This window comes from Hypanus sabinus, chromosome 1 (genome assembly GCF_030144855.1).
Source record: "Hypanus sabinus isolate sHypSab1 chromosome 1, sHypSab1.hap1, whole genome shotgun sequence".
NCBI lineage: Eukaryota > Metazoa > Chordata > Chondrichthyes > Myliobatiformes > Dasyatidae > Hypanus > Hypanus sabinus.
This window is the reverse complement of record NC_082706.1, coordinates 34237398-34264243: the sequence shown is the minus strand read 5'-3', so window position 1 is coordinate 34264243 and position 26846 is coordinate 34237398. Positions and strand designations below refer to the sequence as shown.

At 40.0% G+C, this 26846-nt stretch overlaps 1 protein-coding gene across 1 annotated transcript in view; it reads left to right on the top strand.

The window, feature by feature from the left end:
- nudcd3 (NudC domain containing 3) overlaps positions 1-24175 on the top strand; it is a 36812-nt gene extending 12637 nt beyond the window's left edge. The window contains exons 3-6 of the mRNA XM_059966568.1: positions 1798-1921; positions 4940-5083; positions 17271-17459; positions 23688-24175. Of these exons, the coding sequence (XP_059822551.1) occupies positions 1798-1921; positions 4940-5083; positions 17271-17459; positions 23688-23798 (568 nt within the window). The 3' untranslated portion in view covers positions 23799-24175. The remainder of the gene's footprint in view (positions 1-1797; positions 1922-4939; positions 5084-17270; positions 17460-23687) is intronic.
- Positions 24176-26846: the final 2671 nt, after the last annotated feature.

Genomic DNA, 26846 nt, shown 5'->3' with positions numbered 1-26846 from the left:
TGTTTGCCTTTCTCCTCTCCTACCAGCCTCTGTTCCACCCTCCAAAACACTGCTATACACTGGCAATCTTTCTTATTCCCTCCCAGTCCTGATGCAGGGTCTTGACCCGAAAAGATGGCTTACCCTCACCCTTTTTTCTACAAAGATACTGCTTGACCTGCTGTTCTTCCAGCATTTTGCATTTTGTTTCAATGCAGACTTCATTTTTTAAAACAAGTATTGATCTGTACTTTGTCCACTTTGTTTCTTGTGGGTGTTTCAAATTTCATCCAGTGAGATCAAGTAGAAGTGTCTTAAAGTGCAAGAAGCCATTTATTCCAGTTGAGTATGAGCAGGACTGAGTGTACATAGATGTCGTGAATGGAGAATGCAGAAGGAATCAGAATCAGGTTTATTATCACCGGCATGTAACATGAAATTTATTAACTTAGCAGCAGCAGTTCAACGTAATACATAATCTAGCAAAGAAAAAAATTCTAATAAATAAAAATTTTTTAAATGATGGTAAATAAATAAGAAAATCAATTACCTATATTGAATAGATTTTAAATAATGTGCTAAAATAGAAATACTGTATTATTTTTTAAAAAGCGAGGTAGTGTCCAAAGCTTCAATATCCATTTAGGAATCGGCTGGCAGAGGGGAAGAAGCTGTTCCTGAATCGCTGAGTGTGTGCCTTCAGGCTTCTGTACCTCCTACCTGATGGTAACAGTGAGAAAAGGGCATGCCCTGAGTGCTGGGGGTCCTTAATGGACACTGCCTTTCTGAAACACCACAGAAAGAAGTAGCAGAAATGAGAAAATTCTTAACACACAGCAGTTTTCAAAGTCTATGTTGAAAATTTAGTTCCAATTCGATAGAGTGTTTCTGTGGAATTTAAGTAACTGACTACAACGATTAATAGTGTGTCAGATATTTGACTATTCACAGTTAAAGACACCCAAAGTGCAGAATTAGAACAGAACTTGACCTTTTAATCTCTTTTGAAGCCAACAGCAACTTTTTTGTGGGCACTCATGGGTTAACAAAGACATAAATTCAGTCCCATACATAACTGCACTGAACATCACATCTTCTGGATTAAATAGGTTTCTCTGTGCAACAACGGACATACCCATTGTCCTTCTTTTACTCCATCCGTGATAACCCTTCCAGGCTAGGCACTGTACCTGTACCAGTATCACATTGAATCTCTCCAGGTAGACATGCTTGTGATTGGGATGGGGAGGGAGGGAAGGATGGTCTGTGTGCTTTTCCTTTTAGAGTGATGTTACTTGGATTTTTCTGTAAATATACAGGTTTGGTCCTAATGAGTCTACATTTCTTTTATTTGCTAGCTATTGGAACGACCTAGTTTGGGCATCACCAATAGAATTCTAATTTGCTGTGTGTGCACAATACAAAACCAGCTCTTTTTTTAGTACCATTTAAGAAGGTACAAATGAGATATCACAGTAGTGTAGTGTTTCTCTTCAGTGGCCTGCTATTGATGGCGTTGTTAACCTAAGAATACTTACTGACAAAGGGCTTGAAACAGGATAAACAAAATATACTGTACTATTAATATCTTGTCAGTGTTGTGAATGTGTTACATAAGTTCCACGCACTTACCAATCTGTGTTTTTAAAAAAAACTGCATCTTGACATTCTCCGTATACTTTCCTCCAATCATCTAATAAAATTATGCTCTCTCATGTTAGCCTTTTCCGTCCTGGGAACGAGGTGCTGACTGTCCACTTATGTATGCCTCTTATCATCTTATACACTTCATGATTTTATCTGTTGGTTTGCCTACAGAAAATGTGAAGAAAATTTTGACAGCTATAATGGGGCAGTGAGAGACAACTATGTTTGGTCCCAGGATTACTCAGACCTGGAAGTGAAAGTGCCAGTTTCCAAGCAGATTGTTAAAGGAAAACAGGTAATAGCTAATCACCAGAAATCATCAGTCTCAAATTTTAATTTTGGGTTGGTTTAATGTCCATTGCTGATGACTTCCAGACCCCTGGGCCAGGAAGGACAAATCATCACCCAAGCTTTCTGCTCCTGCACCATCCAGTGCTGTCTGTTGGAAAGTGTGCTTGTGCGTGTGGGTAGATCTGTTGGATATAATTGGAATTGTGCTTGGCTGTGATGTTTTCATTGGTCCAATATCTTGCTGTTAGTCAATATATGGACTACAGAAGAATTATTTCTTGAGTGGGGAGCTGCCAGATGGCCAAAGTCTATGAAACCAAACCCAGGAGGAGTAAATGCTTTGCAGAATAATAAGACTAGAGCAAATTGGTGCTAAAAACTGATTAAACTAGAACTGGTTAAATCTTAACACTAGAGGGCCTAGAACATAGAACACTACAGCACAGCACAGCACAGTACACCACTATGTTGTGCCAACCTTTTAGCATACTCCCTAATGTATCTGCATTGTCCTCGGGGGGCCACTGGGTCCTAGTGCTCTTGGAGATGTTATCAAAATTCTAAGATTTATTGAATGGCCTGTAGTTCAAACTAACTGTAGTTCATATTGGCCTCTTTCAGCTCTGTTTTTTTTTCCTTGTTCTGGCCTGTTCTTTCGTTTTGCAAATTGGTGGTCTGGAAGTTTGGGTGATCTGGTAGTTCTTGCATAAGGGGGGCATCAGGGGTGTTTGGGGTTTGTGAGTTTTTGCTTCATTTTCTTTTTGTGCAGGGAGCGATTGATGTCTTCCTTTCAATTTTCTGTATTCCATGGCTATCTGGAGAAGAAAAGTTTCAGAATTGTATTCTGTATACATGCTCTGATAATAAAATGAACCTTTGCCTTTACCGCTATCTCTATTTAAATAAATCCTACATCTGACATTCTCCCTATATTTTCCTCCAATTATTGAATAAAATCATGCTGTCTTGTATTAGCCTTTTCTGTCCTGGGATAAGGTGCTGGCTATCCACTCTTTGCCTCTTATCATCTTATACACGTCAGTCTCCTTTGCAGCAAAGAGAAAAGCCCCAGCTTGCTCAAACTTTCCTCGTAATACATGCTGTTCAATCCAAGCAGCATCCTAGTAAATCTCTGCACCTAGGTTTAAGGTGAGAGTGGGAAAGTTGAAAGGAGTTGTGCGAGGCAAGTTCTATTTTAACACTGCAGTATTTATCCAGGACGTGGTGCCAGGGCAGTGCTAACAGATACAGTAGCAAGGTTTCAGAGGTATTTAGATGGTACATGAGCTGTCTGGGAGTAGAGGGATACGGGTCCCGTGCAGGAAGATTGTATTAGTTAGACTGGCGTCATGGTCTGCACAGACGTGGAGGGCTGAAGGGCTTGTTATTGTGCTATATTTCTGAAGAAGGAATTGATTAAATTGAGATGCAGCAGTGTGTTGACGGTGGAATGGTTTATTAGTCACACACTGACCTGCAGAATGCATCAGTGTTTGAAACCTCTTCTTCATCCTCATAAATATTTTATCAGTGGTGTTTTTCACTCAGTCGCAGTATATGTCACTGAAGCCTTGATTCAGTCTGTACTTGCGCAGTACAATATAGATTTTGGCAAACTGACTTGTCAGGATTAGATCACTATTTGTCACCTCAGTAGGGTCCTTCCAATTGGACACATCTGAATTTTATTTTAGAGATACAGTGCAGAACAGTGCCTTCTAGCCCAAGGAGCCTTGCTGCCCAGCAGCCCATCTACTTAACCCTAGCCTAATCACAGAACAATTTACAATGATCAATTAACCTACTAACCGGTACGTCTTTGGACTGTGGGAGGAAACCAGAGCACCCAGAGGAAACTCACGCAGTCATGGGGAGAACGTACAAACTCCTTACAGATGGCTCCAGAATTCAACTCCAAACTCTGATGCCCTGAGCTGTAATGGCGTCGCGCTAACCATTATACTAGCTCAGTACATAGTACTGTGGGACTAGACTGTCTGCAAACAGGAAACTGAATGGTCACTGTCATGCAATGTTTCCCAAGTTAATCCTGCATTTTTGAATTAATGCTGAGTTGAAGGAAATGGTTTGTACATTTAAAAGAAAATGTGTAAATCCCAAATCCATAGTACTCTCAGTGTTATTGCCTGTGTGACCCACAAAGGTGATGGGAAGCTTTTAGTAATGTGTCAAAATTTCACAAAGTACTGGCTGGTGCTTTAAGCTGAGTTTGGCTGCTTGGAACTCCGGCATATAGATTATAAATTAGAGTGTGATATAAAATTTTGCTATTAATCCAGGCTGATGCTACACTTCTGTTCTTGCGACACATCGCACAGTTGAAGATGCTGCCATTTGGTCACCATGTCTATTCTGACACAGTATTCAATCTCTCTTTGGGTTTGAAACTCTGTCAGTTTTCTCATTCTGATTGAGTCTCAGCTCTGAATGGTGACCTCAGAATTACGTTCCTGCTCTCTCAAGAGCATTGATTCCCTTATAGTTTGGGAGGAAGGCTGGGTTGCAGACTACCTGTGACAGATAGCAGTAAAAAAAAATTGGAGACTCTTTGGCCCATCAAGACTACCTGCAATCTTTTGAAGAGAAGTACAGTGATTACACCCTCTTTCCTCACATCAGTAGAATTTTTGTTTCTATTAATTATTTATCCAGTTTTCTTTTAAATTTTGCTATTGAACTTGTTCCCACCATCCAGTTAAGCGTAACATTGCAGAACTAATCACTCATTGACTGATGTCCTTTGGACACTAAATCTCCCATTTCAATTGAAGGAAGAAATGCTTCATGATGTCGCCCAAAGACCCTGAATTAAATGTTAGTAACAGATTAGAAGCATGGATTAGTTTTGTCAATTATCTGGTCTCAGAAAACTGAAGATTAGCACCAGATTGCAGCACTGCATGTAAAATGATTTGAATCTTTCCAGACAGATATGAAATGTACTTTGAATATACCAGTAATGTGTTAAAAATATGAAAGATGATTTGAATTTATCTTGCAGGTGTCAGTTGACATACAAAACAACTGGCTGCGTGTGGCTGTGTTTGAAGGAGGGAATGAGAGAGTTATCGTGGATGGAAAGCTGACACACAAGATCAACACCGAAAACTCCATGTGGAGCTTAGAGCCAGGGCGCTGTATTTTGGTAAGTCTGCTAGCACGTGATATACTGTAGATGTCCTCAGAAGCATGCTGTTTGGCCCAGTCGGTCCAAGTTGGTGTTTATATCCCATGCAAGCTGCCTACTGAACAGTATCATCTTACTTTGTATGCTTCTCTGCGTCCCCAGCTTCCTCTTAAATCCACCATTAAATCAAATGCGGAAAGTAATCAGCACACTGTTTAAAAATGCAAATTCTCAACCTAAATCATGGTAGAAGTTGTGTTAAATTTGTTTTGTGTTATATGCACGTGTATCGTCCTTTTTTTGTTTTGCCTTCACCACCCTTATGTCAAAGCCAAAACACAGGGCCTTAGCCCGAAGGCTGTGGAGGAATAGCATAACTAAGTCAATTATTCCCATCAGTCACTGGCTACTGATTTGGCAGCGGCAACATAGGCTGACGCTGCTTCTGTTCCTATCTTAGGCCGGCAGTTAAGTTGTAGCATCAGTATTGAAGCTAAATTAGCACAAACCAGGAATCAAGCCAATGTCTTTTCATCTGAACCTAGTGTATTTATTCACTGGAGCAGCAAAACAGATTTTACCTTATTGAAGTTAAAAGTCCAAGTTGAATTTATTGTCAAATGCACAAGTACACATATTGTACAAATAAAATGTAAAGACTCTTCATTTATTACCAAAGCATGTATGCATTTTACAAATCTTACAGCCACATCACAGGCTCATGGCATCATTTAATTAAGTTACTTAAACAATACTGTTCAAAATTTTTCAACTATGCAAGTCTGGTTTTGTTTGAATCAATGTACATGAGGCAGAATTGGAGGAACTGGCAAAAGAAGGATTGAGGCCAGGATAGATGAGCCACGATCATGTTGGGTGGCAGGTTAGGCTTCAGGGGCCTCTCTTCATTGTGTATTGTTTTCTTTATTCACTAGTGGATGCCGGAATGAATTGGGCCTGTGTTTTGCAGTGAGTTCTCTTTTCAGCAAGTAGCATTTTATACTAGAACAATTAAAGTTCACTTGTTGGGGAGAGTCTGGGGATGTGCTGGAGATTGTGGATGAGAAATTTATCCTCTGTGTGCATGGAAGCCCAATACTGTAACAGGTGCATGTAAACTCTGTGTATGATACTCATTTCTATTGAGGTTCACTGAAGGGGAATTAAGCAAGCAACTGCCCACGTAATTCAGAAACAAGTTTCCACCCACGTAATTCTGAAAGTAATTATTGGGTTTCAGGTTTCAATCATGATAGGCTTTTCTTAATGAGTATGTGTTTGGTTCACATACTTTCTACTATTAGACTGTCCCAGAGAGCGTACTTTAACTAAACTTAGGCTTTCTGTGGGCCTCCATCTTTATACTGGAATCCTTGCTGGAAAGTGCGTATGTACTTAATGATAGGTGTTGATGATCCATTTTTGCATATTGGTTCATTTCAGTTTGGTCAAAATACACTTTGTCAGATATACTGTAGCTTGATTTGTGAAATGGCCCTGGAGGCTATGACACTCAAACCTCTAGATAGTAAAGTAGCACACACAAAATGCTGGGGCAACTCACTCCTCCGACATTTAGTGTGTGTTACTTAGATTTCCAGTATCTGCATATTTTCTCTTCTTTATGAAATAGTTGAGTATTTGGCTCTGTTGGAATTTAATTTCAAGTCAACTTATACCAAGGTGTCTGCAGAAGTAATATTTGCATATTGTGGAGTGGTTTTGTGTCTCTGTTTTTGTAGTTATTTTGCCTCCTGTTTCCAGACTCTTTCTGGAATTTACATCTCACTGGCAATTTTTAATGACTTGAATCTTCTAACCACTGGGGAAAAACTCACTTGCAGAATCAAAAAAAAATGCACCGTGGTAATTTAGTATTGATTCTTTGATAGCTTGGAGGTCCCAAAACAGTTAGGCTGCCCATTGTGTTTACTGGATATATTTTAACACTGCACATGCACACATCTTTGTGGCAGCTCCCACTCTACTTGATTAGTTTAAAACTATTGACTCATCAGGTTCTGCTACCGTTGGTGAAATGTATTGAAATGTGCAAATGTGTCGGGGTGGGGGGAGGAATGTTTAAAGGGAACCCAGGTGAGGCCATATTTTGTTGCTCTTTTCATCTAAAACATCTATGTTTGGATATTTGCTGATTTGTCACTGTTACATAAGAATGTTTCACATTTTTCGGAAATAGAATAATCTTACCGGAGTAACAATATTAATCACGTCTAGTGTCATTACTTTAAAGCCATAAGAACTGGCAGCAGTGGATCTATATCTGACTATGCTGTGGGCCCGAATTTGCCTCCATATTAACTGGCTTCCATTAGGCATAGAGAAAACAAAGGCACTCTGACAAAATGTATTACAAAGTTTTGTCCCTATGTACTGGTTTCCCTGGACATCAAATCAAGTTGTATATTGTATAGTGAAGCTCAGGTAACAGTGTCACAGGCATGTAGGAATGCACTTTTTGTGTGGCAGAACGTATTAAATGTTTTCATTATCAGAACATTCAGGTTAAGCGCCTCATTTATGATGGAAGCCTGCAAAAGCACAGTATTGTGTATAGAGTGCTGAGGCAAATGGGCCAAGCAGTTATCTCCACCAACGCAGCAATAGTGAGCTAAATTTAATCTTCAGTTCCCAAATCCTTTGAAGGAAAGGAAGACATCAGCCTGGTTTTCTTGCCTAATCATTATCCTAGTCTTAAAAGAGTCAACTGAGCACAGGTATAGGGTTGTTAGTGGAGCCTTGATCTTTTTGCTGTCAAATAATCATGTAAAAGCTCAGATGCTGTTACTCTATTTGAGAGATTTATGGAATTGGTAGTGGTTCCTGTCAACCCCTAAGTAGGTATTTGTCCTGAGGGAAAATTAAATACTCGCTTATCCCAATAAGAAAGAGGAATTCTGCGGGAAATGCACAGCATTTTGGTTAAGGGCAATGTTAAATCAAAATGTAGGGCACTCAAACTACTGAGAGGCTAATGGTAGACAGAAGGACTGGGAATTTTTCAGGAATCAACAGCAAAAAAATCAGAATCAAGTTTAAGATCCTCTTGCATTTGGATCTCCAGCATCTGCAGAATCTCTTGTGTTATGAACTTTGTTGTTTTGTGGCATTACAATACAAAATAATAAAAGCTATAAACTACAATAAGTGTATAAAAACTAGAAAAGAAACAAGTAGTGTAAAAAGAGAGGAAAAATATAGTAAGGTAGTGTTGATGGGTTCATTGTCCACTCAGAAATCTGATGGTAGTAGGAAGGAAGCTGTTCCTGAAATGTTGAGTGTGCCTCTTCAGGCTCCTGTATTCCTCCTTGATAGTAACAATGAGAAGAGGGCATCTCCTGAGTGATGGATGCTGCCTGTTTGAGGCATTCCCTTTTGAAGATGTCTGGATGCTGGGGAGGCTAGTGCCCACGATGGCGCTGGTTGAGCTTACAACTTCCTGCAGCTTTTTCCGCTGGCCCCATCCATACCAGACAGGGATGCAACCAACTAGAACACTCTCCACAGTCTGTCTGAAGAACGTTGTATTTTTGATGACAAACCAAGTCTCCTCAAACTCCTAATGAAATATAGCTACTGTTGTGCCGCCTCTGTAATAGATCTTCAGTGATGTTGACATCCAGCACCCTTCCTCTGCTGATCTCTCGATGAGGACTGGTCTATTTTACCTCGACTTCCCCTTCCTGAAGTCCACAGTCAGTTCCTTGGCCTTACTGACGTTGAGTGCAAGTTTATTGTTGTGAAACCACTCAACCAGCTAATCTATCTTGCTCCTGTACACCTTCTCGTCACCTTCTTAAGTTCTGCCAACATTAGTTGTGGTATCAGCAAATTTATAGATGGCGTTTGAGCTGTGCCTAGCCACACAGTCATGGGTGTAGAGAGTGGAGCATTAGGTCAGGGACATATCCTTGAGGTGCACCAGTGTTGATTGTCTACAGGGAGGAAATGTTATTTCCATTCCACACAGACTGTGGCCTCAGTGAGGAAGTCAAGGAACTTCTGATTGCAGTAGTGAGAGATTGAAGACGTCCTTGAACACTCCTGCCAGTTGGTTGGCAAGGGTTTTCATTGCCTTACCAGGTCCACCATCAGTGCCTGATGTCTTGCGAGGATTCACTCTTTTGAAAGACGTTCTGACGTCAGCATCCAAGACAGAGACCTATGATTCATACAGGTATATTTTAAAATCTTACAGGAAAGAAGAACATTGATTTTGAGAACAAATTGATTATAATATAAAAACAGTCGATGTTTCTGTAGCTGCGTAAATGGAAGAGAGTCAAAGTTTCATGTGGGACTTAGAGTGAATGAGACTAGGGAACTAATATAAGGAAACAAGGAAATGGCAGATGCCTTAAAATGATTAGAAGGACTACTTCAAAGACTAAGCACAAAGGATGAAGTCTTAAGAGAAATTCACAGGAATAAATGTGGCTACAAAAATAGGAAACCTGTAGGTTAAGGTTTTTCAAAGTTCACCAGAAAACAGCAAATATCACCCCTGTTCAGGAATAGAGAAAGAAAAAGGTGGGAAGCTGTAGGCCTGTTAGCTAACATCTGTTATTGACAAAATGCTACAGCTAATAATCGATAAAGCAATGATAGTTGGATATAATAAAACCAAGTTGTGAAGCTTTCATCAAAGACAAATCAAGTTTGACAAATTTGTTTACATTCTTTCAAGCAAGCAGAATAAATAGCGAGAGATCTATAGATGTAGTGTATTTGGACTTCCAAAAGGCATTTGACAAGATACCATGTAAGAATCCGTGGTACTAAATGAATTATTATATAAGCAAGGATTGAAAACTTGGTTATCTGATAGAAAACAGAATTCGTATGAATCCGATCTTTTTCAGAATGGTAGCTCTAATAACCCAAGTACCCCAATCATTTTAGCCATCAATCATTTTCCATTTATGCTAGAGAAGACAATAAGACATAATAAAACCATAAGATGTAGGAGCGGAGTTAGGCCATTTGGCCCATTGGGTCTGCTCCATCATTCAACCATTGCTGATCCTTTTCCTCCTCCTCAGCTCACTTCCTGGCCTTCTCCCCATAACCTTTGATGCCATATCCATTCAGGAACCTATCAATTTCTGTCTTAAATACACCCAACAACCTGGCCTCCACAGCTGCCTGTGGTAACAAATTCCACAAACTTACCACTCTCTGGCTAAAGAAACGTCTTGGCATCTTTGTTTTCAGTGGGCACCCCTCTATTCTGAATGTGCTGTCTTGTCCTAGACATCCCCCACCAAGGAAAGCATCCTTTCCATGTCTAGCCCTTTCAGTGTTCTAAAGGTTTCAATGAGATCCCCCTTCATACTTCTAAATTCCAGTGAGTACAGACCGAGAGCCAACAAGCATTCCTCATTCCCAGAATTATCCTTGTGAACTTTGTCTGAACCCTATTCAATCTCAATAGCATATAGCAATAGCATATTTTTTTTATTATAGGAAGGCTGGAAATTAAAATTAGGAAAGTTTTGCTCTACTTAAGGTAAGGTGCCGCATAAAAGACTTACCATATGGTAAGGATGCATAGAGTTAGGGGGTGATATAGTAGCACAGATAGAGCACTAGTTAACCAGTAGAAGGCAGAGAGTTGGACATATGGGTGTTACGCTGGTTGGCAATCCGTTGAGTAGAACTAGGGGATTTAGGACGGAGATGAGGAAGAACTGCTTTTCCCAGAGAGTGTTGAATCTGTGGAATTCTCTGCCTAGTGAAGCAGTGGAGGCTACCTCAGTAAATATGTTTAAGACAAGGTTGGATAGATTTTTTTATAGTAGGGGAAATAAGGGTAATGGTGAAAAGGTGGAGATGAGTCCATGGCCAGATCAGCCATGATCTTATTGACTGATGGAGCAGGCTCAATGGGCCAGATGGCCTACTCCTGCTCCTATTTCTTATGCACTTAATTGTACAGAGTGTTCGTGGTCACACCTGGCTTACTGTGGGCATTTTGGGTCCCCTTGCCCAAGGCAAGATACTGTACCATTGGAGATAGTCCAAAGAAGATTCACCAGGCTAATTCCTGGAATGAAGGGATTTCCAGCCTCAAGAGAGACTGGAAGTTTCAAGGGTACATAGTTTCAAGAAAAGAGGCCAGTCATTTAAAACTGAAATACTTAGAAATGTCATCTCACAGGTATAACGAATCCTTGAAATTCTCTACACTGAGTTATGGAGACTTCCGTAAATTCCAGACTATAAGCCGCTACTTTTTTCCCACGCTTTGAACACTGCGGCCTATACTACGGTGCGGCTAATGCACGTTTTTTTTTCATGCCGCCAAAAACATTTTGCCTCGTAACAGTAGACCAATAAAATTAATGAGTAGTTCACAGAGGTCCAATGAAATTGTACGATAAATCAAGCGCACTTTCACAATTAAATTATTGTAAATCAGTCATTTGTACTCACCCTCACCAACATGGAAAACACTCGAAGAAAAGCATATGATGCAGCTTTTAAGTTAAAGGCGATCAATCTGGCGGTTGAAGAAGGAAATCGAGCTGCTGCACATAATCTTGGCATAAATAAGTCGATGTTGAGACGGTGGAGACGCCAGCGTGAAGAATTGAGTCAATGCAAAAAGACGACAAAAGCTTTCAGAGGTAATCATAGCAGATGGCCCGAACTTGAAAACTTTCTTGAAGACTAGGTTAACACACAGAGAGCAGGCAGCCGCGGTGTTTCCACCGTGCAGATCAGACTGAAGGCTAAAGCAATCGCCACCAAAATGAAAATCGAAGATTTTAGAGGTGGGCCATCGTGGTATTTTAGATTTATGAGACGAAAAGGCCTGTCCGTCAGGGTACGCACGACTCTGTGTCAGCAGCTCCCTCCCGACCACAAGGAACAACTTGCTAACTTCCGCACATTCACTCAAACAAAGATAGCGGAGAATTCCATCGGGCCAGATGATATCATAAATATGGATGAAGTACCTTTGACGTTTGACCTGCCTCTCACTCGGACTGTTAATAAAAAAGGTGACTCGTCCATCACACTGAAAACAAGTGGCCATGAGAGAACGCAATTTACTTGTGTTCTGAGCTGCACAGCATCCGGACTAAAGCTTCCACTGATGGTGATTTTTTAAGCAGCTGACAATGAAAGTTCAGTGAAAGCTGCCATCAAGAGTACAAACTCAATTCCAGCTGTGATTCCTGGGGGCACCACGAAGTATTTGCAGCCACTGGACATCAGCGTGAACCGGGCATTTAAAGTGGCGCTGTGCGTTGAGTGGGAGGCTTGGATGATGAGCGGCGAGAAATCCTTTACCAAAACAGGACGCATGCGAAGAGCATCTTTAACTCAAGTCTGCCAGTGGATCCTAAATGCATGGAGCGGTGTCACAACTTCCACCATCACCAGCGGGTTTCGAAAGGCTGGACTCCTGCGTGATGAAGAGGACCGCGTGCGCTCAAGTGAGAGCGACAACGAAGAGACTGAAGTGAGTGACGAGATCCTTAGGTTTTATTCAATTGCAGCACAAAGAGGAAGTATTAGCAGATGAAGAATATGGCAGTGTTGCTACCTGAGAGGTCCATTCACGTATCCTCAGACTGGAGAGGTTGTGGCAAAGGAGGGACTCAGCTGTGGCTACCAATCCAATCGACGTGATGATATCACATCCAAATCTTAGTGCCCTACAGTACTGAGTGATTACAAATAAAAATGAGACAAGTTATCGCTCTCATTTTTTATTTAATTCCCACACATCAAGGCTGAACTGGGGTGGCAGTGCAGCGTAGTGGTTAGCACAGTGCTTTACAGTACCAGCAACTGTCTGTAAGGAGTTTGTACGTTCTCCCCATGACTGCAGGGGTTTCCTCCGGGTGCTCTGATTTCCTCACCACTGTCTAAAGGCGTACCAGTTGGTAGGTTAAATGGTAATTGTAAATTGAGCTGTGAATAGGACAGGTTAACTCGAGGGTCGCTGGGCGGCAGGTCTCAAAGGCCATAAGGCTTGTTCAGTGCTGTATCTCAGTAAATTAATCAATCAATTCCAGTCCTCATTTCCTCCTCTGTGCTAGATCCACATAGCTTCAAGCTCCCCCATCTTTCAAAAAGATAACTCTCTTTACCTACTTAATAAGCTAGTCTCCATAGCTATCTGTAGAGAATTCCATATATTCGTTGCACCTGGCAAGGTAACATTTATAAGTACTTAAGTTTTAAAAGTGCATTTTGTTCCTTATGTCAAATTTTTGGGTAGTGATTTGTGAATTTTATTTCCCAAACAGCCTTAACGCAAGAGCCTCTCATTCTGAGTGTTGTGCTTCTCAGTTTGCAATTTATATTTCACCTGACAGTATGGTGATGATTGGTAATTAAACATGTCAGGCTTCTTTCAAATAGAATGGATTTGGTTTCACTTACCTTGACTCGAAAGAATTTACTAGTAGAATTCTAAGCAAAACATATTCGAAATGCATGAAACTTTTGAAGATACTGAATGGAGATAGAACCAGCCAGATGTAGCATGGGATTTGTTAGCTTTTCAGTTCCTTGGTCTCAGCAGATAATGACACATTCTTGTACGCTCAGCAGCAGCTGGAAGTTTGTAACACTGGCCCAAAGGCATCTGAATGGGAAAATAGCTGTGTCACCAGCTATCACTTTTCTGTTCACTTTTTTCCCTGTGTGCTTTAATGTCTTTGATAATTATTTTTATTATATAATATTGTTCCTGTCTGCAGATTGCTGTTCCACTGTACACACTGCCCAGTGAAAAAATAATATTTGTAGCTTGCCATGAGATATCATTATTACAAACAGTAGTGTATTCTATAAGCCACCTGCATGGAAAATGTATTAATCTTCTTTCAAAGCCACAAAACCTCAAGCATAACAGATTTCCCACTTACTGATATTTTGCAATATTTAGACATACTTGGCAGGCACATGATCAGTTTCATCAGTTTGTTGAAATAGTAATAATTCTTTTAAGTTTGGAGAGAATTATCAGTAATTACACCTTTTTTCTTTCCTGTCCTATTTTCTGTTGATGAGACCGAGTTCTGAGGCCATCCTCTTTGAATAAAACCAGATTAAGCAACTTGCCCATTCCATTGATGTTCAGTTAATTAGCTTGTTGTTCCCCTCATTTCCCAAAACATTGATGTCAATGTGCATGTAAGAAGTGTTTTTTTAAACTTATTATTTCATTGATTACTTTTTAATGCTGTCTAATTTTTGCCCAGAGATGTTTGACCATCTCTGTGAAAAAAGTGAAAAACTTCTTGCTGTCACCTTTACACAGATCCTCATCTAGCTATAAAGCCCTACCCATGATCCTATAGTTCATGGCTAGCCTCAGGAAATAATCCTTAAATTGTTCCAGTGTGTGAAGAAAATTCTCCACAGTCACATGATAAAAAACCACCAACCCAAATTTGTGCAAGTGAAATTTGGAGTGCCAACTCCATTTTATCAAAACTAACAGTAAATTTATACTGCAATTCCAGAATTAGGTTAGCATTTTGAAACTGCAAGTAGTAGTTTTGTAAATATGGGGCAGCTCATTATTGGGGTCAGCTGCCTGAAGTTTTAAGTAGCAAATTAGCCTGGGCTGTACATGAACAATTGGTTTACCTTGTTTTGAATAAGTGGACAATGCAATACAAAGGATCTCTAGACTTGCAGTATGAATGCACCAGAAGGTGCATTGGGATAAGGACTGGCTCTCAAACCAAATATCATCAAGGTAAGAGATAGGAACAATCTTCTTTAGCAACATCATTTGAAATTTCCATCTCATATCCCAATCTGAATTCAGCCACCTAGTCTACTTGAAGAAAGCTCGATGACTTGTGCTCAGTACTTTTGTGCTTGCCTTGAATTCTGAAGATGCTTTCTTGGGTTGTTTCCACTCTCAACATGCCCAAACCTTTTAAAAATGTATTACATTAATGTTGGTTATGGTACAAGCTCTAAAATTGGAAGATCTGATTGAACATTGCACCTAAACATTGTCAGTCACAACAAGAAATGTAGCATGATTTTGTACAAACACCTTGGAATGACAGGAGTTATCTATGGAAGAAATGCACAGAAATGAGAAATAATTTATACATAGTCTTTTTTACTTGCACTACAAAAATACTTGGTCAGTTGTGGGTCCATTGCTTACAGTCTCATCTCTCTTTGAGTCAGAAGGTTTTGTAGACAATTCCCATTGCAAAGACTGGAACACAAAAATTTGAAATAACACCAGTGTTGCAATGTAGAAGGTGCCATCTTTTGAATAGCAGCTTAAATCAAGGTCAAGTGGAGTAAGAAGCCCTTGGCAATATTCTAATTAGAGATTTATTTCTCCCTCAGCTAACAATACAAAATATTAAGCAAATTGGCTAGCCTCACATCACTACAGACCTTGGGTCATCTATGTGTGGTATTTTCCTGTGGCCACGTGGAGAAATTCAGTTTACTCCTACATCCCAATGTTTACTCCTACATGTGCGGGTTGCCCCTAGTTTACTCCTACATCCCAATGTTTACTCCTACATGTGCGGGTTGCCCCTAGTGCGTAGGTGCTTGGTAGAACTGAGTTGGAGTTCATAAGAAAGTGGCGAGGATAAGACAAAAACAATTGTTGTAGAAATAGTGTAATGGGTGGTTGAAGGTTGGCACAGACTTGATGGGCTGAAGGGCCATTTCCCATGCTGAATGTACCATGCCTCTGCTTGTTAATTTTCCCACATTACAACAGTAGCAATGCTTCAAAAGTAACTTGAAGTACCTGTTTAAAAAAATAACTGTTCTGAAAGGAATTTGAAAGATATATAAAAGCAAAGCTTTTATTCCATTTACCCTCAGTACTTTTGAGTCACAATTATTGAGATTTGTTATTAACAAGAACTTATATTTTTGCCTGTTACAGTAATAGAACTGCAAATACGGCAATCTGAACAACAGTCAACAATAATAATTTTTAAGGAAATATTAGTCAGAGAGTCCATACATTGCTCAGTGTTCAGCCCGAGTATGTTCATAATGTATTTGTTAATAGCATTATTCTTACAATGCCTGTTGTATGAAACTGGCAAATGCATTTAAGTCTCTGGATTGTGAATTGCTGTTGCTGTGTCTAACAAAGAAGATTTATTCATTGGAGTAATAGCATGGCTTTGTGAAAGGTAGGTCATGCCTTACGAGCCTGAATGAATTTTTTGAGGATGTGACTAAACACGTTGAAGAAGGTAGAGTAGTAGATATAGTGTATATGGATTTCAGCAAGGGAAGGCATTTGACAAGGTACTGAGAAAGTAAGGAGGCATGGGATCCAAGGGGACCTTGCTTTGTGGATCCAGAACCGGCTTGCCCACAGAAGGCAAGGAGTGGTTGTAGACAGGTCATATTCTGCATGGAGGTCGGACACCAGTGGTGTGCCTCGGGGATCTGTTCTGGGACCCTTTCTCTTTGTGATTTTTGTAAATGATCTGGATGAGGAAGTGGAGGGATGGGTTAGTAAGTTTGCCAATGACACAAAGGTTGGGAGTGTTGTGGATAGTGTGGAGGGCTGTCAGAGGTTACAGTGGGGCATCGATAGGATGCAAAACTGGGCTGAGAAGTGGCAGATGGAGTTCAACCCAGATAAGTGTGAGGTCGTTCATTTTGGTAGGTCAGATATAATGGCAGAATATAGTTTTAATGGTAAGACTCTGGCAGTGTGGAGGATCAGAGGGATCTTGGGGTCCGAGTCCATAGGACACTCAAAGCTGCTGTGCAGGTTGAGTGTGTGGTTAAGAAGGTATACGATGTTTTGGCCTTCATCAACCATGGGATTGTGTTCAAGAGCCGAGAGGTAATGTTGCAGCTATTTAGGACCCTGGTCAGACCCCACTTGAAGTACTGTGCTCAGTCCTAGTCACCTCACTACAGGAAGGATGTGGGAACTATAGAAAGGGTGCAGAGGAGATTTACAAGGATGTTGCTTGGATTGGGGAGCATGCCTTATGAGAATAGTTTGAGGGAACTTGGCCTTTTCTCCTTGGAGCAATGGAGGATGAGAGGTGACGTGATAGAGATGTATAAGATGATGAGTTTGTTTGCTGATTTGGGTCCATCATTGCTGGCCACACACACCAACTACTCTGAGGTGCATTTGCAAGTGTTCAGTTTTGCAAAGGAAATAACTTTTTAATGCTTATTCTGCTCACAGATTAACCTGAATAAAAATGGAGAATATTGGTGGAATGCTATTCTGGAAGGTGAGGAAACTATTGATATCGACAAGATAAACAAAGAACGGTCGATGGCAACAGTGGATGAGGAGGAGCATGCAGTTCTGGACAGACTGACCTTTGATTATCATCAAAAAATGCAGGGCAAGCCACAGAGTCATGAAAAGGTAAGTAGATGGCTAATCATAGAACACACAACTGTGTCAATAATTTTCAGAAATATCTCTGCTTCCTTTCCATTGCTTAGAATTCATGTTGGAATCGGAAAGATAGTGCAGTCCCTTCATCTCAATGAGAGCAGGCCCACCATTAACCACTCACTTCCACATCCAACATGAATCTTGTCTTCCCCACAGTCTCATCAGCAAATTCTACCATGTGCTCATACACTAGGGGCCAGCTGACAGCCAGTTAACCTGCCAGCTCGCATGGCTTTGAGATGTGAACGGAAGCAGGAGCACTCCTGTACAGACACAGAAAAACATGCAAGCTCCATGCAGATAATATCCGAGGTCAGGATTGAACCCGTGTATCTGGCACTCTGAGGCAGTGGCTGTACTAGCTACATGCCACAGTGCCACCCCTTTAAGACAGACAAATCTGATAGTCATGACAGGCTGCAAGAACAACTTTTTTTTTGTTAAAGGGTCAGGTTGTCCCCAGGCTAAGGCAGGGTTCAATTCCTGCAAATGGTTTGTAACCCGGACCGTTTGCAAGTTAGAAGTGCAGCAATGGAGAAAGTTTCCTGCAGCAGATCCATCCTACTACCCATTTCCAGAACACTCAGTCAAATGTACAGGTTGTACACAAGTTAGGCACTTGTGAGCTGGAGCCAAAGGTGCTTGTATATATTTTTACAAAAATGCTGTTGTATTTAATACTTTCAAACAAGTTTTTCATGGGGAGTGGTAGTTATACTTAGGCATTTTATATTCAGAAATGTGGCATTACTGCCTCAAGCAGTAGGTGTGAGCATCGACAGTATGAGTCAGCAACCTGTAAGCTGGATGATCAACTGTATTGCGTCCTCTGACAAAAATCTATTTTTTTTTAAACATGTTTAAGGGCATATTTGGAAAGCTTTATTCACTTAAAATTTATTGTGTAATTTATAACACTCAGTAGAAGGTCTGTACCATACTTGAGAGACAGAGAAAAACAAGAGGAGGAACTAACTGTTGCAATTTTACGGGAACTTTTAATTAAGATGTTAAAACTTATATAAGTTTCAGCATCTCGGGTCTTCTTCACCAGTCTCTCAAATTTAAGCAATTTCCCTCAAAAGATAACTGGCAGATCAGCTTTTATTAAACTGCACTCCTATTTTCAATACTTAAAACTATACAAGATGCAGAGTTAGTTGACACCAGCTTGAAACCCATTTATTTAACCTTTTAACTAACATCTTTTTGTCTTTTATTTTCATATTTGTACTTTTATCCCATTGTAAAGCACTTTGAACTACGTGATCTGTATGAAAAGTGCTCTACAAATAAAATAATTATAATTATTAAGTTTTGTTGCTCTGAGACATTCAATAACTTTCTGAATCCTCATTTCAGAAAATCTAAAATGAAATTTAGAAAATACACCGAAATCCTCCAGTTATTACCAGTTGATTAGTTTTATTTAAAAATGAACTATCAGTTATTGCATCTGCGTTACAGGAATTAGATTATCTTTTTAGCAACAAATTGCATTATCCCAAACATCATATTTGTACTTGGCATTCTGTATCAATGCTGTCAGTTCCTTTCTCAATTCACGGATTGGTTATTTATTTAGAGAAATTGAGTCCTATACTGTACCTTTAATACGGCTAAGCTCATCCATTTGATAAAAAGAATCCTGAAATGTTGCCAGACCCCAGAATTCCATTGGCGTCATCAGATGATCCTACAGCACCTCTGCTGATTTGTAGGAAGACCGTATCAGAGCGGTCATTTTGCTGAGTTTAGTAAGAATGTACAAGGCATATGGAGCATAAATATAGGAATGTTTTCAAAATCAAGCCCCAGGAAACTTTGATGGAGTTTTCCAAGGTGCAGATAAAACTGAGCTTGGAACAATGTACACAGTTTTGGTCTCCATATTTCAAGATAGGTACATTTGCATTGGAGGTAGTGCAGAGAAAGTTCACTGGATTGATTACTGGGATGAATGGGGAGAATGTATGAAGAAAGACTGAGTAAGTTTGACATATACTAATTAGAATTGAGAAGATTTAATTGAAACCAATATGATTCTGAGGATGGGGATGATTCCCTTCGAGAGGTGTTACTTCACAATAAAAGCATCCCTGTTTCAGACAGAAGGGGAGGAATTTCTTCTCATAGGAGGTTGTGATTATTTTTGGGTTTGTGTTGCTGTGGAGGTGGAGTGGTTGAATACATTCAGTGCAGAGACTGACAGCCAGTTCAACAAAGTGGTGTTGAGGCAGGTCTGGATGAACCACGAGCTTACTGAATGGTGGGCCAGGCTCAGCGGCTGTCTGGTTCTTTCCTTCTTCACACACTCGCCGAGAACATTTCCTTCATGTCTGTAGTGTGAGGTCAAACCACTGAAAATGGGATGGGGCAAAATGAAAAGGTGAAAGCTAATCCATAATTAAGCACTTGAGAGGCATATTTAAAAGCTGATGATAAATTATAATGAAGGTTCAATTAAACATTTGTTTCTGAGTTTTTCATAAACTTGAGTTGGAAGGTATAAAGTGCATTATATTACAATACTGTGCAAATCTAATATATAACTTCATTGTTTATGTGCCATTGCAAACAAAACAAGCTAGCTTTAATTCCCTTTACAATCCTCCAGTCTTGAGGTGCAGCTCACAAGAACTGCAATTGTGTGTAATTTTAAAATGGGTAGTAGGGGAATCACTGTAGCAATGTGCTACAGAAGTTGGATGATCTACTGTAGAAATGTCTTTCGTATGATTGTAACTTAAGCTCCACATTACGATAATCTTGGCAGGAACTTATGAAAATACAGTTTTAAAATGTTTTTATTTACTTAAGTGAGTACTTGTATTATGACATCCTGCTCCTCGGGGCTGCCTCATATCATGTATCAGCGTTTATTTGGGAAAGTAACCAGTGTTTCAGCTTGTTCGAGGGTCACATTTCAGTCTATATGAGTAGACCTATTTCCTATAACGTTATATCATCATTTCATTTCATTTCCCCAATGTCTTTTCTTGGGCTTGGTGCCAGCCTTTGTCAGTTAATGCCTTTGAGCATCTTACCACATTAAAAGTGGTAAATGAATCCAAGCTGTTGATAACTTCCGTGCTAAATTACAGCATTTGTTCATGCCCTTGTTTCTCCATTGAGGGACTGTGGATGCAAGCGTGGCTGCAATCGAAGCATTAAGCTGACATTCCAGTGCAGTAACGAGGGAGTGCTGCACAGTCAGCAACATTGCAAAAGGCCCATTTCCTTTTTCCTGTGACTCATTTATGTGTTGGATATTTTATAGCACCACTTCAATTACTGTTGGACTTTCTCCCCAACACCAGCAGCAGATAATGCTGTTATGTAGTTTTTTTACTTCGTACAAAAAGGATTGCTGCATATACTTGTGGAACAAAACGTACTATAATGAATTTTGAAACTTTAAAATTAATTTTGTATGAAACAATTCTACGACATTTGAGAGATCTGAATTCTTTTGTAATCAACCGATGATTTCAGATTTTTCTCATTTCTCTGTTGTGCTCTTGCCATTGTATTAATTCATTTTAATTCCTCGGCAGCTGTGGGAGGAGCATTTAAAGAGCGTTCGGTTACTTTTTGTGCTATAGATTCTGCATAGTCCAAGGCTGATCTCTCCAAACACTTTGCTATTTCTACTTTGTTCTTTCAGTTGTTAATAATTGTCTCATTATGGTTGCATTTTGTTGCACAGCGAGTGGCAAGGCTCCTGAAGTGGAATATTGTTACTCCTATATAACTATGATACTATTGGCAAAGTATTTGACTGTAGGTAAATGTTCAGTGAGGAGCAATATCTTAATTACATCTAAATATAGATTTGTGCTGATGACAGAATGAAATGGCAGCCAAACCGGTTGGATCATTAGAATCTGTTTTAAGGAATGCTGAACTGGCACTTTCATCTGCTGAATGCTCCAGGCAAAAGCAGATAACTTTGCCTTCTTTGCCTTCCATTTCTAAAAGCTGCGTTGAAGACGCTAAGATTTTGCTTTGGTGTCACTTATTGCTTAAGTCCAGTGGCTAGATGTCGCTTACCTCAATTCACATTCTAAATTAAAAATGTTTAAAAAATAAATCTGTAAATGCACAGCATGTCAAGCGGCATCATTGGAGAGAGGAACGAGATAACAGTTCAGTCCCATGAACTTCCATTAGAACAAGGAAAGTTGGGGGAAAATGTTTTGCATGGTGTCTCAAAATAAAAGGAATTCCCTTTAAAATTAAGATGAGCTAAATGGTGGTGAACCTGTGGAATTTGGCTGGAGGGGCCAAGTCATTGGGTGTATTTAAGGCAGAGATTAATAGGTTCATGATTGATAACGGGATTAAGGGTTATAGAGAGCAAGTGGGAATGCAGAACAGACTTGATGGTCTGAATGGAAGGGAATGGAGTGGAAAGAGCAAATGAGATTTCTGTGACGGGTGGAGATTGAGAGTCTACAGGGGTCTGGAGAATCTCTCGAGGCAAATGAACAGTTGAGGTTTTGAGCTAAAGCCCTTCATCAGGAGGTCTCGGCTCAAAATATCGACTTTTCATTTCCCTCTATAGATGCCACCTGACCTGCTGAATTCCTCCAGCACATTGTGCGTGTTGCTCAAAATTTCCAGCATCTGCAGGTGGATAAAGAAGAATTGTTAAATGCACTTGTTGCAGGTGTCAATAGAAGGAATGAAAATGACATGCTGGAACCTTGAGTTACAGAGTATTTGCAGTGGCTGGAAAATCTGAAGTAGGAAAGAATTCTGGAAACATGGAGAGAACTGCACATTTTATCAGATATGACCAATGGAAGATCTGATGTTAATATGCAAAAAAAACCACACACAAAATGCTGGTGGAACACAGCAGGCCAGGCAGCATCTATATGGAGAAGCGCTGTCGACGTTTCAGGCCAAGACCCTTCGTCAGGACTAACGTTAGTCTCAGCCCGAAACGTCAACAGCGCTTCTCCCTATAGATGCTGCCTGGCCTGCTGTGTTCCACCAGCATTTTGTGTGTGTTGTTTGAATTTCCAGCATCTGCAGATTTCCTGGTGTTTGCTCGTTAATATGCTAAAGTTGGGTTTAGTTGGAGCATTCATCAGAACTGCTCTGAGGTTTAGAGGTGTCACTTGCACATTAGAAACTCAACAAAAGGCAGATTATGATGGAAGGAAATGGTAGCCGGGGGAACTCATTCTAAAATGAGAACCTGGCTTGACCCACCTCTATTTCTCCTGAAACATTGCAATTCACCAGGAAGTGTGCTAGTGAGTGAATTTGTTGAGTAGGTGTTAACAATGTGGTCATTAATATGCTATGTTGATTAGTATGTTGCACTGACCTTAGTATATGATAGGCTCTGGTTCATAGAGTCCTTTGATGTTTGACAGCTAGTGCAACACAAGATACACCACAGGATTAATGTTTTGCTACAGTAATATGATTTTAGTTCACAGCTCCACCCAGCAAGGTTTCTTTTTCCTAAACCATCTGATCTTAAGACCTCTACAAATTTAGCAGCAAGAAATATGGGTGGTTTCATATCATCCATGTGCTGAAAATGAGCTGGATCATTCATTCTCAAACCAAATGTACCATCATCATAAGAGTAATGTTAGCCTACTTTTTCCAGCAGGCTGTATTGGAACTGAGGTGAGGTGGTCTCTTTTAATCTGTTGCTCTGTCTTATCACAACCCTTTCTACTCCCTTTCACTCTTTCATTGAGTTGTTCTGGTTCCCTGTTTTAAATTGCAGTCATGAATACAAATCCAAGCAAGAATGAACAGAAGAGAGCAAGGGGTGGCCACTCAGCCCATCAAAAATATCCCACAGTTCAATATGGTCATGGCTGATCTCTTCTCTGCCGGGTCCCATGACCCTCAGTTCCTCTATCTGTCAAATATTTATCTGTCTTCATTTTAAATATATCAAATGATATGGTCTCCACCACCCTATGGGATACTGCCCTCTGAGAGAACAAAATTTCTACATACCTCCATTTTAAATCATTGACCCCATACTTTGCAACTACGTCTGCTTGTTCATGTCCCTTCCCCCAGTGTAAAGCAAAGTCTTGTGTGTGGTTTATTCTATCACAACCTGAAAAAAGGGGTAGGTTCTATCTTTTATCTCCTCCCACCCCTTACCTAGACATCATTCTAAAATTGTTGCTGATTCGTTGATCTTTTTTCTAGAAAGTGCACGAAATGTTGAAGAAAGGCTGGGATGCTGAAGGCTCACCGTTTAAAGGACAGGAGTTTGATCCGTCTATGTTTAACATATCTCCTGGAGCAGTGCAGTTCTAATCCCTCCTGCCAGTGCCTCGAGAGTGCAGAAGACACAGACTTGACCCTGACCCCACCGAAGATCAGCACAAACCGTGGATTGCAGTCTGCTCTTGAGCAACATGAGACTTTCTCTGAGTAAGGTCATTGCAAACCATCAGTTGCCAAGTCTTTGTCGCAGACAAGTGTATTTATTTCTGTTAATTTTGCATATTTTATGATTTTCCTGAGACTTCATTTGCTGTCTCATTAATTGGGAGAGATGTTCAAATTTCCGGTTTAGGTTGCTTCCCTGTGAATAGTGAAAATAGTGTTTGATATTCTTCATTTTCTTGACCTGATATTTATATCCTTCTCACAGTTTTGAAACTAAACAATAAAACATTTATGAGTGAACACTATAACAATGTGGTCTAACTTAATTTAAGCTTAATGTAAATTTAAAATGTGTTTATCTGAAAGGAAGTTGAGATAAGAAGGACTTCTGTCCAGTTTTAGCTTACTGGAAGTTAATTTAATCCAATCACATTATAGAAGTCCAGCTGCATGAAAACCACATCCCCAAGCTACTCTGATCTAAATGGCATCAGTTTGTTCTGTTATCTCTGGGTAAAGTTACTTGAGGGAGGGGTCAGGCAACAAAATTTCACAAATAAACTAAATCACACAATTACATATTTAAAATGCAAGCTAACTCATAAAATTGTTAATACATATAACTATTAAGTTCTTTTCAATTGTTGGTTTAACTGCTGTTAATGACAGTGTTACAACAACTAGTCATATGGGAGGCAGGGTTTAAGGGCTGGCACAACATTGTGGGCCAAAGGGCCTGTACTGTGCTGTACTATTCTATGTTCTATAGTGGAGATGATTGGGTAATTTCCCTGACAATTAAACTCGGGGACCAGAATCACTATTATTGATTGAGATGAGGTTAATCTTCTTAGCTGCAACCGGTAATTCCAAAGGGGTATTTCAGTATTTAGGAAACATTAAATACTGGACTTCTGTAAGTTCAGAATTTGTTAAGTATCAGATGCCCCTGTGTCTGTCTGTCTGCTGTCTCAGTGGATTCACTGTGGCTCTATCAGCAACGCCTGCCTTGCACTTTGGAATTGCCTGTCAGATCCATAGCATTAGATCTGCTGAAAGGTGAAGGCAATTTTTAAAAAAATATATATTAGATTTTTTTTATGTTCTGTACATGTATTTCAATTATTTTAAATGTCTCTGAATATCAGCAAAATTTAAAAACAACCAAAATGTCTCTCAGGTTCAACAGAATTGCGAACCTGTACGGGTGTTCCAGGGTGGGGACTGTGAGCCCAAGTCACCACCTGAACCAGAACACCCAGTTCCATGTTGTAAAGGGCCTGCAAGGCTGGAAGCAGAGACATGAAATTTCTCCATTCACTGCATTTGTCCAGAGAAGTTGTGCTGTTGTAATGACAAGTTTGATGTAGTTTCTATTATTTTCCTGTTTTTAAATCATTGTTTTAAATAAGCCGTTTTTGCTTGGCTTGCCACACCTCCAACTAATGCTGTGGTGTCCATAAAACTTCAGACAGAATCTGTAATTTCTTTGCAAATTAAGAACCAGTCATTTGAAACACAAGAGAAAATCTGCAGATGCTGGAAATGCAAAGCAACAGTCACAAAATGCTGGATGAACTCAGCAGGCCAGGCAGCGTCTATAGAAAAGAGTAAACAGTCAACGTTTCGAGCTCATGGTTTTCATTTTCATTTGAAATACAGGTTTTTGAAAATAATTGTTTCATTTTCCTTTGTGCCTGGAAAGCCTGAAGTATGTTAACAATTATTTCAAAATTGGGTAGAGATATACTTGAGGATCATGTGATGTTTACGCTGCTTGTATTTATGTTAATTTTAATTCACTAATTATCTGAATTAAGGGCAGTCTGAAATAATGTTCTCTAGTTTTAACACAAGCAGGAGGTTCCAGCAGAAGTGCCAGGATTGATCCATTGTCCAACACGCATTCCAGTATTTTTGTACTAAAGCTTCCTGTCAGAAATTTAACCTAATTTCAACAACCTGTGAAAACATTCTGGATACTATAGTAAGATAAGATTTGTTTTTTTTAATGGTCATTTGAGTACCTAGAACCCAAATTGATTGGCACCATTCTGTTGTTGTTTGTCTCTGCCATAACATTGTGACACAGTCAGATTGCCAATTAGACCAATCTGGCCTTGAAAGTTCCTTTCGTACAGGTGACGAGAGGTATAGGAGGTGCTGTAGCATTAACAGTCCTTGATTTTCGAGATTCTCTTTCCCTGCTTGCTTCCTCCATTCTAGCTTTCATTGACTACCCTAAGATCTTTGTACTATACCCAAAATACACTGTGATTACTCACAGTAATTGTCAGCACCTCAACATCCAAAGGTATGGTCATAATTGCTGCCAGGAAAGGTTAACCTCCAGGTTGAGTTGGTGACGAAGAAGGCAAATGGAATGTTAGCATTCATTTCTAGAGGTATAGAATATAAGAGCAAGGATCTGATGTTGAGGTTTCTTTAAGGCACTCGTGAAACCACACTTGGAGTATTGTGTGCAGTTTTGTGCTCCTTATTCCAGAAAGGATATACTGACATTGGAGAGGGTTCGGAGAAGATTCACAAGAATGATTCCAGGAATGAAAGGGTTACTGTATGAGGAACATCTGGCAGCTCTTGGGCTGTATTCCCTGGAGTTCAGAAGAATGAGGGGGGGATCTCATAGAAACGTTCTGAATGTTAAAAGGACTGAACAGATTAGATATGGCAAAGTTATTTCCCACAGTAGGCGAGTCCAGAACAAGAAGGCACGATTTCAGGATTGAAGGACTTCCATTTAGAACAGAGAAGCAGAGAAATTACTTTAGTCAGAGAGTGGTAAATCTCTGGAATTTGCTGCCATTAGCGGCTATGGAGGCCAAGTCATTGGGTGCATTTAAGGCAGAAATAGATAGGTTATTGATTAGCCAGGTCATCAAAGGGTATGGGGAGAAGGCGGGGAGCTGGGATGACCGAAAGAATTGGATCAGCCCATGATTGAATGACAAA